The 18,091-nt window shown below is 35.2% G+C and overlaps 1 protein-coding gene across 9 annotated transcripts in view; it reads right to left on the bottom strand.

Annotated features, from left to right (window-relative positions):
- Positions 1-18,091, bottom strand: part of LOC136031047 (membrane-associated guanylate kinase, WW and PDZ domain-containing protein 1-like) — a 163,310-nt gene that overhangs the window by 110,638 nt on the left and 34,581 nt on the right. For 5 of the 9 annotated variants that reach the window (XR_010618417.1, XM_065710250.1, XM_065710247.1 and 2 more), the window contains one exon: positions 11,964-12,531. The exons of the other annotated variants lie outside the window; for them this stretch is intronic. Coding sequence is in view for 4 of the 5 variants with exons in the window: in XM_065710250.1 (XP_065566322.1) it covers positions 11,964-12,495 (532 nt within the window). In the remaining variant the exon portion in view is untranslated. The remainder of the gene's footprint in view (positions 1-11,963; positions 12,532-18,091) is intronic. 9 annotated transcript variants of the gene reach the window in all.

Raw genomic sequence — 18,091 nt, 5'->3', positions numbered from 1 at the left:
GAGCATAACAGGAGCAGGGCTGTATCAAGGATTTGTTTTTCGTTTTTTATTTGGGGGGGGGGGTACAAAACCACATCAAAAATTTGTTTAAATGCATTTTTTTACGTTTTTAGAAGTCGGACAAATATTTCGGGAGGGAGGTCGAATTTTCTTAGTCTAGCAGTCATATTTCACAATTATATTTGCCAAGAAAACACTACCTTTTCTGTGAAAAAGTCACATTATCGTTCACATCTCACACATTTACACTCTTGAAACAATGCAAGAAAACGCTACATCTACCCAGTCCGTTGGGTTCTGTAAATACAGTCAAACAAATAAAACTAGTTTGTGGCGTGTGTTTAACTCTGTTTAGTTTAAGCAACTGTTCAAACAAGAAACAAAATGGCTTGATATTTTAGATATTATCTCAATCAACTTCTAAGCTGACATAGCTCTGTTCATAGGGCAATAGCAGAACTTCAACGTCTATTAAAAACATTTTCAGTTGCCCTGGACCCATATTAGATATGTTCATTCCTGAAAACAGCGATTTTCTAAGATGATTCTTTTGGCTATCACAAAACAGTGAAGTTTTTAGGGACGTGCCAAGTTCTCGTCATTATTGCCACGTTCAAATGTGAATATAAAAAAGTAAAACTGATTTGTAAAATTTTAGCAACGGTTTTCGTCTTTGGAAATGTTTACATTAATTACTGCTTGATTCCCAAAGACAACTACAACTTCAAAGGAAAGCTACACCTTCTTAAGCTGTTTGGCACCACATGTTTTAGCCGATTTTTCGCTCATTTTCCACCAAATTTCTTTCTTTTTTTTCACTTTGGTACCCACAACTACCGAAAACTGCGTTAAATGCAAATGACTGCCTTACCATTCAAATCCCAGTTTTTCCAACTTCTTTAAGAAAGTGTTGTTGTGTGAGATTCTGCACAAGCAATTCAAATAATCAGATTCATTTTTACTGTCCTTGGTACTTAAAAAAAAATCGAGATGAGCGAGAAGCGAAATAACAACCCATGTACGAAACATAGAACGTTTTCGTCCGAGTATCGCACATCATTTTCCTTGTGAAAGACTATTAAAATAGAAAGGTATAAATCTTAATACATCAGAAAATATCAACAAAAGCATTAAACAGAAATTTCAAGTCGCACACTGATAAAACAAAAAAAGAACATAAAATCAACGGAAACAAAATGATAAACGTAGCGAAAAATAATAAATCAAAACCACAAAATATGCAGTTATTTTAAATAAAAAACGAATAGCTCCCTCCAACCTGGCAAGCAGTTCAAATCCACGTTTTGAACGGTTTAGGTTGAACACTTAAAAAACAAACAGATTTTACAGACAAACTATGTTGTTGAACGGATTTCACAGAAGAGGGTGCAATAAAGCTGAACAAAAGCTATGTGCAATATTTTCTCTTCGTAAGGTTAAACTCTTGTGAGAAGTTCTGCTAAATGTAATCATTCTCTTCAGTGCGGTTTTTCTTCTTGTTATGCTAAAACTTAAACTAAATCTCAGCATTATTTATTTCTTCTTGAAGGGGACTATTGGTTTTAACTACAAGTTGGAATTTGCGGAAAGATTTGTTACCGTCCTTGGAAGATTTATATCCAAATGCTCCCTAAAATATAATTCGTCGTAACTACCAGGGTACAAAGATACATTATAACAATTTAGACATCATACTGGACAAGTCTGCCCATCCGTACAATATGGAGGGGGTGAGTGGGAAATCATATTAGGTAAAATTCTAGTTTAGTGACTTTTGGCTATCTCGGAAAGGGCTTAGGTTAGGAAAAATGAAACTTTCAGGGATTGGTCTAAAGGCTAAAGTATGTCCCGGGAAGGTATTTTGAAGTACCTACCTCCACTCCATCTCCCTCTAGAGGGTCCTGACCTTTGATGACCTTTAAAAATATGTATTATAAAAGTAAAAGCTTGCAAAGTAGATCTTCTGCTTTAATAGAGTACAAAAAATTGTTTTCAGCTTCACAACTTTGCTCAATCCCAATTTATAAGGTTTTAAAGATATACGAATACATTTCCTAAATTTTGAAAAAAAAACCATTGATATGGCTCAGAATTCTACTCAAATAACAGGAATATCATTTTAAGAACTAAACTAGAATTTTACCTCAAATTATATTTCCCTTTTTGCTACCTGATTTTTGCGTTACATGAAAATATATCTGAAAAGAACTCACCTACACAACTTCAGTGTTATGCACAACAAAGGGATTTATCCGTTGAATTTTCATCTAACGAACATTCAAACCAAATTCAAACCTAACACATGAAACTTCCTGTCTTGAACGCAGGTGATCTTTTAGTAAGGTTCTTGAGAGGCACTCCTACCCCCGTCAAAAACCCTCTCAATATAAATGGACATATTATGCCCAGAGCATTTGCTTAAGTCATAAAAAGCTTTTCTGTGGAACATGTGTTTTAAATTCCAGAATTTCCTTTCATTAAAAGTTTGATAAGAAATTGAGACGCTTAGATGGATGGAAACACGCTTAAACCCTACTTCAGACAATGAAGCATTCAATAAAATAATGACAATTTTTCAGGCCTGTGCATTAAACTGCCATACTTAAACACAGGATGAGTAGAGGTATGAAAGCCCAGAGGCAGAGGGGGAGGTGATGCACCTTAAACACATTCTAGAGAACCAAAAAGATTGAGACATTTCAAATTTAGGTAACATTGGAGAAAACTTAATCCAAAGCAAATTCCAAACCTTGACAATTTATTTTAAGGATTGTTTATCCCTGAAAAACTTCAGACAGCCAGGATTAGGAGCTATCCCCTAAAAGACGGTTTTCAAGATTATATTATAGGTAAAATGGTTGTACGTTTCCTTTTGATGGAATAAATATAAACTTATCTACTCTTATCTTATATAAGAAAAAGGGTCTTAAAATATTCTGAAACAAGAGGGATATTAGGTTATTTCTAGGCCAGATCTAAAGAAGACCCTATACACTTCTTGAAAATACTACAAGTCATTTTGCCTCGCTTAGGCATATCCTTTAGCAGCCCATTAAATCGCCTACTTTATATGTTCCCAATACTGCGTCTATATTTTACAATAGTGCTTCTCCTTTCTTCGTCACTTGATTAGCCATCGCCTTTAATAACAGGGGTTTAATTACAGTATTTTATTGGGGGGGGGGCAAGAGAAGGTGCTATTGAAGTAGGTATTATTCAAGCGGTACTGAAGAAAAGTAACTATTTAACTAACACGCTACTTGGTGAATTTAAAAACATTACGCAATGCATTATAAACACACATTAAACAATCATTAATATAAGTGTTGGTGCTTGGCTTTTGCTAAAATTGTCAGCAATGAGCTGCTGCAGACGACAGGAGTATATCATAAACAAGCTTTCGGGTGGGCAAAGGTGGATGTCGTATAAACTGAGTTTTTTTTTAAGCCAGATTCACCACTAATGCTGCAGTATATCCACTTCCCCCAACCCCCACTCCCAGTACAGGATGCTCAATCTTATAACTGAACCAAACTCTATTCTAATAGCCCCGGGTATCTCGCTATTCATTTCTTTTTAATTTTCAATGGATTTTTACTCTGTAAGATTTAATTTGCTGTACTAAACTTTTAAAATATGTGATTTATTAAAATAGTATCTATGATTCTTTATTCAATTAATTTTGTTAAGGGTTCGCCAATTTATATCAAACAGTTCGAACTGTAGTAAGGAGCGACCCGGCTCAACAGTAAACGAAACTCTAAAAAACGGAACTTTGATGCTAAAAGATACATAAAAAGAGTCGAATTTTCACGCTGATTCTAAATATATAAGTTTCAATTAATCTAGTCTTTGTCATCAAAAGTTACGAGCCTGAGAAAATTTGCTTATTTTGGAAAATAGGGGGAAACATCCCCTAGAAGTCATAGAATCTTAACGAAAATCACACCATCGCATTCGGCGTATCAGAGAACTCTATAGCAAAAATTTCAAGCTCATATCTAAAAAAAAATGTGGAATTTCGTATTTTTTGCCAGAAGACAAATCACGGGTGCGTGTTTATTTGTTTGTTTGTTTGTTGTTGCTTTTGTTGTTTTTTTTTTCAGGGGTCACCGTATCGACCAAGTGGTCCTTGAGTGTCGCAAGAGGGCTCATTCTTACGGAAATGAAAAGTTCTAGTCCCCTTTTTAAGTGATCAAAAAAATTGGAGGGCATCTAGGCCCCCTCCCACGCTCATTTTTTTCCAAAAGTCAACAGATTAAAATTTTGAGACAGCCATTTTGTTCTGCATAGTCAAAAACCATAATAACTATGTCTTTGGAAATGACTTACTCCCCCACAATCCCTGGGGGAGGGGCTGCAAGTTACAAACTTTGACCAGTGTTTACATATAGTAATGGTTATTGGGAAGTGTACAGACATTTTCAGGGGGATTTTTTTTTGGTTTGGGGGTGGGGTTGATGGGAGGGGGCTATGTGGGACGATATTTCCTTAGAGGAATATATCATGGAGGAAGAAAAATTCAATGAAAAGGGCGCAGGATTTTCTAGCATTACTATAAAAAAAACAATGAAAAAATAAACATGAAAACGTTTTTTTCAATTGAAAGTAAGGAATAGCATTGAAATTTAAAACGAACAGAGATTATTACGCATATGAGGGGTTCTAAAAATACTTTAGCATAAAGAGCGAGGTATTTAGGAGGAGGTAAATACCTCGCTCTTTATGCTAAGGTATTTTTAGTAATTTCAACTATTTATTCTACGGCCTTTTTGATTCAGGGGTCATTCTTAACGAATTGAGACAAAACTTACGATTTAGTGTAAAGAGCGAGGTACTAACGAGGGTACAAAACTTCTAAATTGTAAGAAAAATATTTATGTTTTGTTTAAATTCACTTTATTCTATTCTCAGCAGGCATTTCGTACAGCATGCTGATGCAGAGATAAATATTTCACAAGTAGCGCTGGCGTTGTGTAAAATGTGACGAATTACGGTCATAATTCTAAGCAAATTTATGCCAATTTCCTTTTAGGAACTGATTAAAAGAAACATTTAGAAAAGTGAAAATATAGGTAATTTTACATTTATTGGCTAGTATATGAATCCCAAACCTAAGAAATAGGACGATATCAGCACTTATTAGGCGTTTTAATTACAAATAAGGGAGTCGGAGTTTCAATTAAACACTGGAAATTAAAACAAATACAATTAAATGATTCCTGGAGCTCTTTTTTAATGGTTTCTTTATCATTAAGGAAATTATATTCACTGTATATCCACCATACTATTCTTCAATGATTCCATTTCGGTCCTGCTTCCACACGTAGAGGGTGTATTCATTTCCACTTTTGAAAGTTTTAAAACAAGAGAATCTAATCTTGAACTGATAGATTTTAGGAAGTAAAAGCACCTTAAATATCAGGGAGGGGGGGGGGGGAATTAACGTGAGTAAATGTGGCGATAGAGGAGGCAGTGAACATTTTCCAAATTTACCATTAACTATATTCATACTTTTTCTTGATGATAACGTTTCAAAGGTAGTATATTTGGAAAAATATTAATGTGAAACATATTATTCAGTGTAATAGACCCTTATTTTTCTTGTTTTCCTTATGGTAAAAACGAGCATGAATTATTTGAAAAAAAAATTATCAGCCCAAGTAAAGAGCAACTTTGACATTAAAAACGAGCTTTTAAAATTTGACAGCTACTTAACAAATTATAGTTTTTTTCATTTATTGAGGGGGGCAAATGCCCCCCCAACGACGCCACTGGTTAATAAGGAAGAAGAGTAGGGTTATTTGTAAAATACAATGACAATATAAACTCGGCTATATCTTGTTTAATAAAGAGGGGGAGACGGGCAAAGCGGGCGCAAAGGAACCTTTAGGAGTGAGATAAGTATTTTACGTTTTCAAGTAGTTTTTACAATTTTGGTGCCCATCGGTAATTGGAAACACGTCCAAAAGTGAAGTTAGGTTCATCCTAATGAAAAATAATAAAACATGATAAAATAATACATTAGGAACAAAATTGTGGAAACTCAACCTAACCTAACCCCCGCCCTTAGATATGCAAATAGCCCAAATCACCTTAGATAGCCCAAATCATACAAGTCCAATGCATTCTGTCTTAAGTCCAATGAATTGTATCATCCATCACTTATTTTTGTAGCTATGAAACCGGTTTTCTGATATGTAACCTAATTATAATTCTTGAATGTGTTTCCAATAAGGAACAAGTACCAAAATTTTATAGGGTCAGATGTGGTCACTGACAAGAATCATGCCAAAGGTAGTAATCCCTTTCTTGAAAATCTTAATATGTCCCCCACTTTAGCCGCACTATTTTCAATTGTTTGACTAAATCTTTATAATGTAGCAGATATTATTTTCAACCGAATAACGAACCTGCAGCTATAGGATTAATCACAGCTAAAGGCAGTAAGGGTTAGGAAGGCGGGACAAAGAAGTAATTATACGAACATAGATAGACAGGTACCTACAACAAAAACTACGCAAAGGTACTTTAAAAACCGGTCATGAATGCAAATTTTACAAGAGTTGAGCAATAGTAAAAGGCGGGAAAGGGGTTGTTAAGCCATAGTTAGTTTACGGTATGTCGTTTGTATAGAATATTAAAGGGCATATTTTGTGATTAAACTGACTTTTTTGTTAAGAAAATGCTAACTCGAATGAGAATATACACTCCATCATACCTTTTATCATAGAACTGAATCATCATTTGATTTTTGTACAGACTGGAAGCTTTCTGAGAATAAAATTCAATTTGATACGGCCGAATTCTCCTCGAGCATACAACTCTTAGTTTGGATTTGGACATACGTTTGGAAAGAAAAAACTTTGTCAATACATCCTGAAGACCTCTCTTGAAAGTGTTTTTTTTTTTTATATATATATATATATATATATAAAATTCTGGTTAATTGACTTCTTGCTATCTCAGAAAGGGTTTGGGTTAGGAAAATGAAACTTTCAGGGATGAATCTACAGACTAAAGTATGTCCCGGGAAGGTATTTTGAAGCAACCACCTCCACTCCTTCTCCCTCTAGAGGGCCCTGACCTTTAAAAAAATATGTGTTATAAAAGTGAAACCTTGCAAAATAGATCTTCTACTTAATTGAAGTACAACAAAATTGTTTTCAGCTTCATAACTTGGCTCGATTCCATTTTATAAGGTTTTAAAGATATGCAAATACATTTCCTAAATTTTGAAGAAAAAAAACATTGATATGGCTCAAAATTTTACTCAAATAACAGGAATTGCATTTTCAGAACTAAAGACAGAGAAAGAGCAACTAGTAACTGAAAATTAAGGTAAAATGTTGCTCTGTCAAAATTTCAATAGGTTTAGACCTGTCATGTAGGCAAATTTCAGGGCCCTCGAAAGGGAGAAGGAGTGGAGGTGGGTATTTCAAAATACCTTTCCGGGACATACTTTAGCCTGTAGACCCACCCCTGAAAGTTTCATTTTCCTAAGCTAAACTCTTTCCGGGATAGCAAGAAGTCAATTAACTAGAATTTTACCGTTTTTTCTGTCTTTAATGGTATGATAAGTTAGACAGTGGGGAAACCATGGGTCCCGCCAGAATTACTATGCATGGGTCAGTGGTGCTGGGGTGGGTCCAGGCATGCGAGGTGACTTAACAAAGGTCAAGTTGCATGGCTAACTGATCGTTTTGTCACATAATTCAGGGCTATTGTCAAGCATACGTCACTTGAAAGCTGTTTTACATTTATAAACAATCACAAGATTGAGATTTAGTATCCACAGATAATATCATCAGAATCCAGCTACACGATCAAAATAATGAGGACATGCAAAAGCAAAACTTTGACTGATTTTACACCCCCCTTTTCAGAATTTGCGAGAAGTCGGTATCCTGGAGTTGGAAGGGGTAAATAGAGAAATTTGAAAACCTTTTCCCGGGCTCTAATTTGGTTACTGGACCCATTCCTGAAAGTTAAATTTGGAAAACACAACCATCATCCTGCTTTGCGAGATTTTTTCCGGGCTCTAATGCGGGTAGTAGACCCATTTCTGAAAGTTGGATACATATCATATAACAACCTCACGGCTTTGCGACAAACCCGCAGTTCTGCAATTTAAACGGAATTTTTAAGGAGGAGGGGGAGTGTTCATACTTGGAAAAAATCAAAGGTTCTTAGATCTGCCTGTTCTGTACTCCAAAATTGTCTTAACAAGCAATGCAGCTAGACTAAAAGCAGTAGAAATAGACTGAGCCTACCTGTCAAAGCAGATATTATAGAAAAACACAAGAAATTTAACAGAATAATATTAAAAGTATTTAAATACACCAACAATTCAAAGCACTGCAGGAGAAACTCAGTATTTTACCGCATGAGTTGTAAACGAGCCAGCGGAAACCCGGTAGTATGAAAACAGGCGGCTTCGCTTGAGTAAGAAAAAGACGAAAGAAGTAAAACCGATTCAAACAAAAAACACACAAAGGACAGCAAAACATGTAGGAGTGAACCTGACCCAGGCATGCATGTAGAAGAAGAGGGTGCATCATTCTTTTAAAATCGTGACATTTTCCCATACAATTTACCTTCCCTAGATATCGGCAAATATAGTTAAAATTTTTCGGGGGGGGGGGATGTTTTGAAACTATTTTTTTACTATAATAACAGAAGCATCAGAGGACGTGTGAGTAACAGATGAAATAAACATTAAAAAATAGAGATAAGAAATGGTAGTCCGAATAACAAACAGTAGTCCGTTTGGCTATGAAGCAAGCATTTTATACAATTCAAAATGAAACAGTCACAGGATATGATTCTGACAGGAAAATGCGCAACAGATAGTTTTGCACACAGATTGCCTAAGGATAATCTAAGGAACTCATTTGACTGAACGAATATAAAAAAAAAGTGAACTGTGCAAATGTGATTCGATTCTACAGGCTAAGGCTATATTGAACGCAAACTTGAAAAGGGTAAATCGCTTTTTAACGAATGATGAACGTTAAATTGCCACCGATTATAATGTTTGGCCAACAATTCGAGGTCAAACGAAAAAAAGGTCGCCCCTGAGTGGGTTGAGAAACGTCATAAGGAAGCCATTAAAGGAAATTAAGGCTTCCTGAGAGTAGTTAAAGAGTAAAACTTTAAATAGATTGGGACAGGGGAAGAGTTATCGCAGCTGTGTTGGTCTCAGGGACCTTGGTGCTACACTAAGATGTTAGTAGTAGTAGTAGTAGTAAAAGTATAGCCATAAAACTAAGACCAGAGTCAGGGGTTGTCCACGGCTATAGAAACGTCTACGCTTTCTACGTTCTGAGAGGAATCCTCCTTCTCTTCTCACTCAGCTCGATTCCTTGAATTCTCGTAGAGAAGTTACGAAACAATTTTGACACTGTCCGGTATATAGAACAAGTTGTTTTCACCTGTCAACAGGTTTTTATGCGCTCAGACTCCAACAGAACAAAAAAAAATCTTATTTTTCATCACAGATAGTCAACCTAAGGATAACTGTCACATGTCTGTCTGAATGATAGATGTAAAGTTTCAGTATTCAAAACACGTACTAAAATAAGGCTATATACATTTTATAAAGGGCGCAGGCAGCCTATTGTTGCATGGAACAGAAACTAAAAATCAACTCGTGTCTGATGTCAGACTCTTGAGAAAACTTATGATATAATAGGCAACTCGAGTCTAATTGCAGCAGAGAACCAGGGTAATGGTAGTTTCGGCTATGACCACTCAAATTCATTAACACTAGCACCGAATTGGAAAAGAAAGAAAGGTATGGGGTCTGGGAAAGGGGTGGCTGAAGATATTTGTCTCTGAAGGATAGTTTTGGCTCTTGACAACCTTGTTGCAGTCTATTTTGGCGATTGCTATTCCCCGTGCATTTTCCTTTTTATCAAATTTAGACAAAAAATGTTTACTCAAATATTGCCATTCAATTATTGCCTTTAAATGTTTTTACGTAGATCCTAACGTCAGACAAACCAATTTTTAATCAGTTAAGTAGAGGAAATAACATTTTAGATCCCAAATCTTTCAGTTAAAACTATATTCCCAATTTTAAGGACTACCACCCTTGTCTTTCTTTGCCAGTAGTAGCTCTTCTGACAGCTCTAAATTAGATTCAAGAGTTGCAAGATATAGTAGAGAAGAAAAATATCCTACACCTCAGTGAGACAGTTACATTTCTACGCAGTTAGGCTCAACTCTGCTATGAAAAGCATAAAACATTAAACAAAACCACTTTCTTTTTTCATAGTAGATACACAATCCGATAGTATCAGATATCAAACCACCAATGTTTTGGCACAGCATTCAAAATTCTTATGTGTGCTCAGGTTTCCTCGTTGGAAATTTATATTTAGGAATTCGATTGCCACAGAAATAAGCTATAAATTATCATACAACAAATCTTCAAAATTGGCAGGATGTCTTTTAGAAATCAGTTCAATTAATTAATCATTAATACGATTCAGAACCCACAAGGTCGATACAGGAAAACGCTACTAATAATTCCACATTTATTTGTATGTCCTTGTTTCTTTTATAATGCATCTTAGAAATAACTAGAACATAAGCCATGGTGTAAATACATTATATTATAAGCTAATGTAATTAGTGTGAATAAATATGAGTTTAGGTTTTATTTATAGTAACTGGTGCCAAGACAATATTCTCTATATTGGGTATATCCGCATATTTGTGTATATCTGTTGTTGTTTTTTTACGACAAGTTTTTTCTCTTTTATTCTCTAATTTATTCCTCAATTTTGCATTGTTTTTTTTCTTGTATGTATAGAGGGAACACATAAATTATTGTTGATACTATTATTACCACAATGATTAAATTACATGTCATTTCAGCATTAAAAAATATAATATCAACAAATACAATAACTTGTAAGTCAAAAATCGATAAAGTATTACGTCCACAAGCCCTTGAGATATTGCAAATCCTTACTTATTGTGTTTTTAAACAATCTACATTTCAAATAAGCTTAAAATTTGACTTAGTTATGTTTATGATAAACAAGCAGAAATTATAAAATTTTCTAGGACAGGTAGGCCCTTCAAAACAAGCAGGTATAGAATTAGCAGTTATTTACTATGATTCCATAGTTTAAAATATAATTCTTCCATTTTATCATTTTACACACACCCCCTCAAAAAAGAGAAGTTCTGTGCTTGTACCTTCTTCTAAAGACTGAAAATCCCGACAGCAAACTTCACAATATGATCAATTACCTTTTCACACAAACTCCATAACTGCAAGGATGTAGCAAGAATTTTTTATCGGAGTGAACATATTTTTCAGGGAGGGGTTTACAAAAAAAAAATTAAAAAGGACCAAAATTCGTTTATATGAATTTTTGTTATATTGTTCGAGTCGAACAAAAATTTAGGGGGGGGGGGGATCCAAATCCACTGCTCCCACTAGATACAGCCTTGCATAACGAAAACATTCAAAATAACTCTAACTTAACCATTTGGCAACATAAGACCTGGTTTGAGGTGATCAGCTAACCAGTTCCACCTTTGAAAGAAACTGGGAACTGAGAAGGCAGGTCTTGGCCCTCCCAATATCCAAGAAACGGTTGAAGGTTTTGAAAAATATTTCAAGTATTGGAGCGACTAGGGCCGTGATTTAGAACTGGAATCCTATCCCTAATGGCGCATGACTTGACGTTATTGGAAGGCTTAAAATGGCGTCCGCAGTAGAACTTGTGCAACAAAAAAAAGATCAGGGGACATGAAAAGCAAATGGATTAAAATAAGTCTTCGAAGAGTTACCTCAAACGTGAAATATTTAGCCCTTTTTAAGTCACTGAAGGACAATAAGCAAGCTCTTAAAACAAGATGAGGTTCAGATCCCATTAGACCGAAAAAGCACATAAATCCCGACACAAAACAACACCAAGACCAGTCGCAACACGCAACCTCACCTTCTAATGCACCCTCAGCATTGCCTTTGAATGTCGTCCACGTTGGTGCTTCCCTTCTCAACAGCTCGCGATTGGCAATTAATACAGATCTCCCATTTCTTCTCCGGATTGTAGCATACTGATATGACTCTAAGGGATCAGATACCACTGATGGAACTTCAATAAAATAGGAGCCTTGGTCCGTTACCCATTGGAAAATATCTGGTGAAGGACTGGGAGACATCAAATCCCCAGAGCTCTTCCACTTCTTGGGAGACGTAAATCTTTTTGCCAGCTCTTTCACGACAGATTTCCATGCATTTACCTGCGCTTCTGAGATTCTATCCTTCTGCTGGCTCATTGATAAATTACTCTGCGGCAAAGGTATAAATTCTGTCTCAAATTCAGACGCCGTTGAATATGCACTTAGAAGAGAATGTACATCACATGCTGCCACACCATTCTTTATGTCATCCTCAGTAAAATATCGGAAGCTGTTTGAAGATTCAGTTCTCAAAGTATCACCGTCATTATTATTCGGCACAAACACCATTATTGTATTCTACTTCTTCCTACATTAGTAAAATCACTGGAAAAGTGATACAAGGTAAAGGACAAATTATTGATTAGAAGCCTGTAAAGGACTGTAGATGACACATTTTTTAGAATTAATCTCTTCATATTATTCCAAAAATGAATAATTAATTCGACTATTAAAAAATAAACTTATGAGACTTCACATGTCTCGCCATGAAATAGCATTTATAATTCTATAGTCATAAAATTTAAGGGAAAGATAAATTATCATAATAAAATGAAATACAATAGAAGCGCCATTTTAGTTTGAACAAAGCCCTATTTTAAAAGAATTTATAATTAACAGCTTTTTGTAAGGTTTAGTCTTAGGATGGAAAGGAAGTGGGTTCTGCCTCAGCCTGACTGACTCTACCTCGAATACGTAGTCTTTGGAGTCAATCCCACCAAATTTCATAATAATCACTTTCCTTGAATACAAATTGTTTCTTTTTAAATAATTAATTAGTTCAATTAATAATTAATTTGGGACATAATATTGTTTTTGTATTTTTTTAAGTTGAATAAAGAAAAAGTTGAAGTTGAACCCAATCATTAGTCCCAATCAATCTTAAAATAACAGAAACATGTCACCTAACTTCTCCCACGAAAATACAATATCCATTTTAAGTTTAAATTTGAAGAAAAAAAAATATCAGACAAAACCAGAAAAGTATGTTATTTTCCTATTTTTTCTGAAAATAAAATAATTTTTTACTGAATTTTTTGGTCATTAAGAGACCAGAAGCGGGAAACGTTGCCGCAAATTATTTCTGAAGTACCGGGAGAAATTACTATTATTTCACAAAAGTACTAGGAACTAAAATCAAAAAAAAAATTATCAATGAATTAGAAAGCAAATACAAAATGGATTAATCTTATGTAGTCTAGAACTGGGGGAGAATTTTGATTCTTTCTGCCCAAAGAATTGGAACTTTGGAATAATAAATATTTTTAAAAAGAACTATATTTCACAGAAAAGTTAACTTATTTGTTTCAGGGACTTATTCTCCTTTTTTCAAATTGTAGATTTTTTTTTATTCGTAAGAGTTGTAAATATCTATAGAATGGGACTATCTATCTATAGAATGATATAGAGTAGATATAGAATATCTATAGAAATATCTATAGAATGGGGTGAATTACTTAGGGGATGGAGCAAGGCACATGGTATGTCTTGAGACCCTTATTTTCCTTAGAAAACTATTATAACTTCTTATATTATCTTTTGAAAAGACATCCCCATGCCTGAACAAACTGAGAATTGGAAGAAACCCTTACCCAGAAAAGGCAGATGTTTCCGAAGAAAAATTGAAAAAAAAACAATGGCATATTAACGAGGAATTTCAGGCATCAACTCTTCAAGATCTGTAGGATTTTAATATCTAAATAAAATAATCTAAATAAAATAAATAAATAAAATAATATAAAATAAAATAAAAATAAATTTAATAGTCTAAATAAAATAAATTTAATAATCTAGATTTTAATATCTTAGTTGCGAATCCTGTTATATGAATTTCCCTTCCTGATTCTGCTAAATAATGCCACTCGTTCGAAACCTTCAAAAAACTGTTTTTATTAGGTAGGCCTACCTGAATGATTTTTTATTATTATAATAACTTTTTTTCTATCATTAATTATCATAATTGCTTCGTTTCTTTTGGAGCCGGTCCAAATTTTATAGAGCGATTAGAATAGCTTTTCGTAAATCACAAAAACCTTTCCCACTCCCTCTCTACCTCTTTTTCTTCGTATTCCTTAGTGTTTAAACAGTATTTACACCTTACCCCACCATTTACAGGCAGGGCTGTGGAGTCGGAGTCGTGAAGTCGAAGTTTTAGTACTTTTTTGGTGAATGGAGTCGGTACGTTGAACATGTCTGGAGTTGGAGTCGGGGTCCGTTATTACTTTAAACATCTAGTTAAAAAGGAGCTTTAAAACAGGGCTATGGAGTCGCAGTCGGAGTTTTAGTAATTTTTTGCTGAATGGAGTCGAAGTTGGAGTCAGTATATTCACAATATTTGGAGTTTGAGTAGGATATAACTTATAACCCGACTCCACAGCCATGTTTACAGGCGATGGAGCCATTTTGGGGAGCAGTATTTTACATTTGTTGTCTGATTTTCGTTTTGTTTGTGAAAATATGTAATCTTAAATAGAGAAGAATTTTGCTTCTTCTATTTGTTTTTTTTCTTATTCCTTCTAATTAAAGTGTAAATCTCCCCACCCAAAAAAAAATACGTATGTTACTTTCGTACCTTGCGCTAGATCTTGACGAGATTGATCCCATTGCAAAACATAATATTTATTTCTACAACTGCTTAGAAGCTCATCTGATCAACAAAACATCTTCGATGGCAAAAAAAAACAGGCCTTGCTTATAGAGAAGTATCACTGTATTTCAATTTTGTGAGAGGACGAGGGGGGTCTCGAAAAACAGAACTTTTTTATCAAAAGCATCTAATTTAACAGAAAAGGGGACCTTGGTATCTATCTCGGAGGATGATGGTATCGTAACCCCGATATCCCCATTATTTGCAGATATATGGCTCTTTCTATGTAATCATTAGACCGTGGGATATATTAATGCAATCTTAATCGCTCCTTTGAAACAAACATGAAATTAATTTAGCAGCATTGGTTCGCTTGCCTGAAAAACAGGAGCTAAGAGCTCATATGGGACTTGTGACGAGGCAAGAAGAGCCAAGAGCGAAGAGCTCGGGATTTAAAATAAGAGCTCTGAGTCACAAGGTCCTTCTAAATATCATCATTCATTTAGATCCGATCACCCACTCGTAAGTAATAAATATCTCATTTTTTCTAATTTTTCCTCTCCCTTCAGCCCCCAGATGTTCGAATCGGGGAAAACGCTTTATCAAGTCAATTTGTACAACTCCCTGGCACGCCTATCAATTTTCATCGTCCTAGCACGTCCAGAAGCACCAAACTCGCCAAAGCACTGAACCCCACCACTTAACTCCCCCAAAGAGAGCGAATCCAGTCCGGTTACGTCAGTCACGTATCTACGACATTTATAAGCATTTTTCAAGATTTCTGGTTTCCCCCACCAGCTCCCCCCCCCCCAGTGTCAACAGATCTTGTCGGGATTTGAAATAAGAGCTCTAAGACATGAGTTCCTTCTAAATATCAAATTTCATTAAGATCCGGTCACCCGTTCTTAAGTTAAAATAGCTCAATTTTTCTAATTTTTCCAAATTAACAACCCCCAGCTCCCCCAAAGAGAACGGATCCGGCCCGGTTATGTCACTCACGTACCTTAAACTTGATTTTATTCTTCCCATCCAGTTTCAACCTGATCTGTCCGCTTTAAGTATTTTCTAAGATTCCCCCCCCCCCCAATGACGCTGGATCCGGTTGAGATTTAAAATAAGAGATCTGAGTTACGAGATCCTTCTAAATATGAGGTTTCATGAAGATCCGATCACTCCTTCGTAGTTAAAAATACGTCATTTTTTTCTAATTTTTCAGAATTAACCCTCCCCCTCCCCAATTCTCCCAAATAGAGCGGATCCGTTCCAATTGTATCAATCATGTATCTAAGACTTCTGCTTATTTTTCCCACCAAGTTTCATCGCAATCCCTTTACTCTAATCGTTTTCCATGATTTTAGCCCCCCCAACTCCCCCCAATGGCACCAGATCCGGTCGGAGTTTAAAATAATAGTTTTAAGACACGATATCCTTCTAAATATCAAATTTCATTGAGATCCGATCACCCGTTCGTAAGTTAAAAATACCTCATTTTTTATACTTTTTCAGAATTAACCCCCCCCCCCCAACTACCCCAAAGAGAGCGGATCCGTTCCGGTTATGTCAATCATGTAGGACTTGTGCTTATTTTTCCCACCAAATTTCATCCCCATCCCTCCACTCTAAGTGTTTTTCAAGATTTTAGGTTGTCCCCTCCCAACTACGCCCACCCCCAATGTCAGCAGATCCAGTCGGGATTTAAAATAGCAGCTCTGAGACACGATATCTTTCCAAACATCAAATTTCATTAAGATCTGATCAACCATTCGTAAGTTAAAAATACTTCATTTTTTCTATTTTTCCGAATTAACCAGCCCCCCACTCCCCCCAGGTGGACAAATCGGGAAAAAGACTATTTCTAATTTAATCTGGTCCGGTCCCTGATACACCTGCCAAATTTCGTCGTCCTATCTTACCTGGAAGTGCCTAAAGTAGCAAAACCGGGACCGACAGACAGAGAGACAGAATTTATTAATTTATATTTAGCGACAGAATTTGCGATTGCTATATGTCCTTTGGTTAATACCAAGTGCCATAAAAATTACTCTCCCATAACAAGATACGATAGCAGTTTTAATAAAAATCCAATTCAAGTATGCATTACTTTCTAACGTAAAATAAATACTGATAAGTAAATTCCAAAAAGAAAACTTGAAGTGTCCAGTGTCATTCATATAGTTTGGTAAGGAATCCAGCTTAGCCCTTCCCCTTTTTAAACGAGAAAAAAAACTTGAACAAAAACTTTATCAGTAAGTAAATATTTTTGCAACAACAGCAACTTTTGTTTACTTGTATTTAACATGATAAACTAATTACAAACAATTACAAATATAAATCACTAAACTAGGGGGGGGAAACTTAATTTTTGCGAACTAGTGATTACTAACGAAATGCTTCCATGCTCTTAATTTTTTACAGGTAGCCCTTGCCTCTATTTGGCATTCAAGCCTAGAGGGACATAAAAAGCTTACTTGAAGTCCTAACCATCGATAAACAAATTAACTGACGCAGCAGGCAAAATACTGTTTATTAAAAAAAACGATTAATATTTATTTGTTTAATCTATGCTGGTACCACCTCTTGATCCTCATGCTCTTTTGGCTCGCGGGTTTTTCAAATATGGTCAAAAGGGTAAGTAACCCCTTTATTGTTTAAAGGATAAAGGGTTAGTAACCAATTTAGCTTTTTTTAGTCAATATAACTAATCAAATACTTGAAACATTTAAGATAATTAATTGAGTGAAGTAAAAATTTGTACAACTAGATTTCGTTTCATTTATGTACGTCCAAATCCGATTGTTCTACGAAATTAACGCACGTGTCGATAAATTCTCCATCAGTATTCTATAGCCTCTAGTTTTCGATTTTATTTGGAAATTTCTGGTGGATCTCAAGCTGCCAAGAGGTAAGCCATATCCTAAAACGAGCCGAATTTTTGTTCGGCCGCATAAGTTCGCGTCCACTGCCTGAAAAAGTGTTTTCCTACAGGCGAGTATTCACTTTGATTTTATACTTGCATCCGGGCTAAAAATTTACCAAAGGTTAAATTACTAATTACAATTAATTATACAGGGTACATTTTAATTGCTTTAACTATAAACCAATTCGATAGACGTCAGTAGTATATACATGAAAGAAAACAGCTATGCTCAGAAACGAGTCGAATCCGAATTTTATTCTGAATTTGGTTCGTTTTCTATTACGCTTCAAAAATGAAAAATTGGCCAAAAGTTAATTTTGTTAACTATAATTAATTTCATATCATTGATTTTATACAATATATCATAGTTTAATTAATCACAA

Source organism: Artemia franciscana, chromosome 9 (genome assembly GCF_032884065.1).
Source record: "Artemia franciscana chromosome 9, ASM3288406v1, whole genome shotgun sequence".
Lineage (NCBI taxonomy): Eukaryota > Metazoa > Arthropoda > Branchiopoda > Anostraca > Artemiidae > Artemia > Artemia franciscana.
The sequence above is the reverse complement of the archived record's forward strand: the minus strand, read 5'-3'. Positions and strand labels throughout refer to the sequence as shown.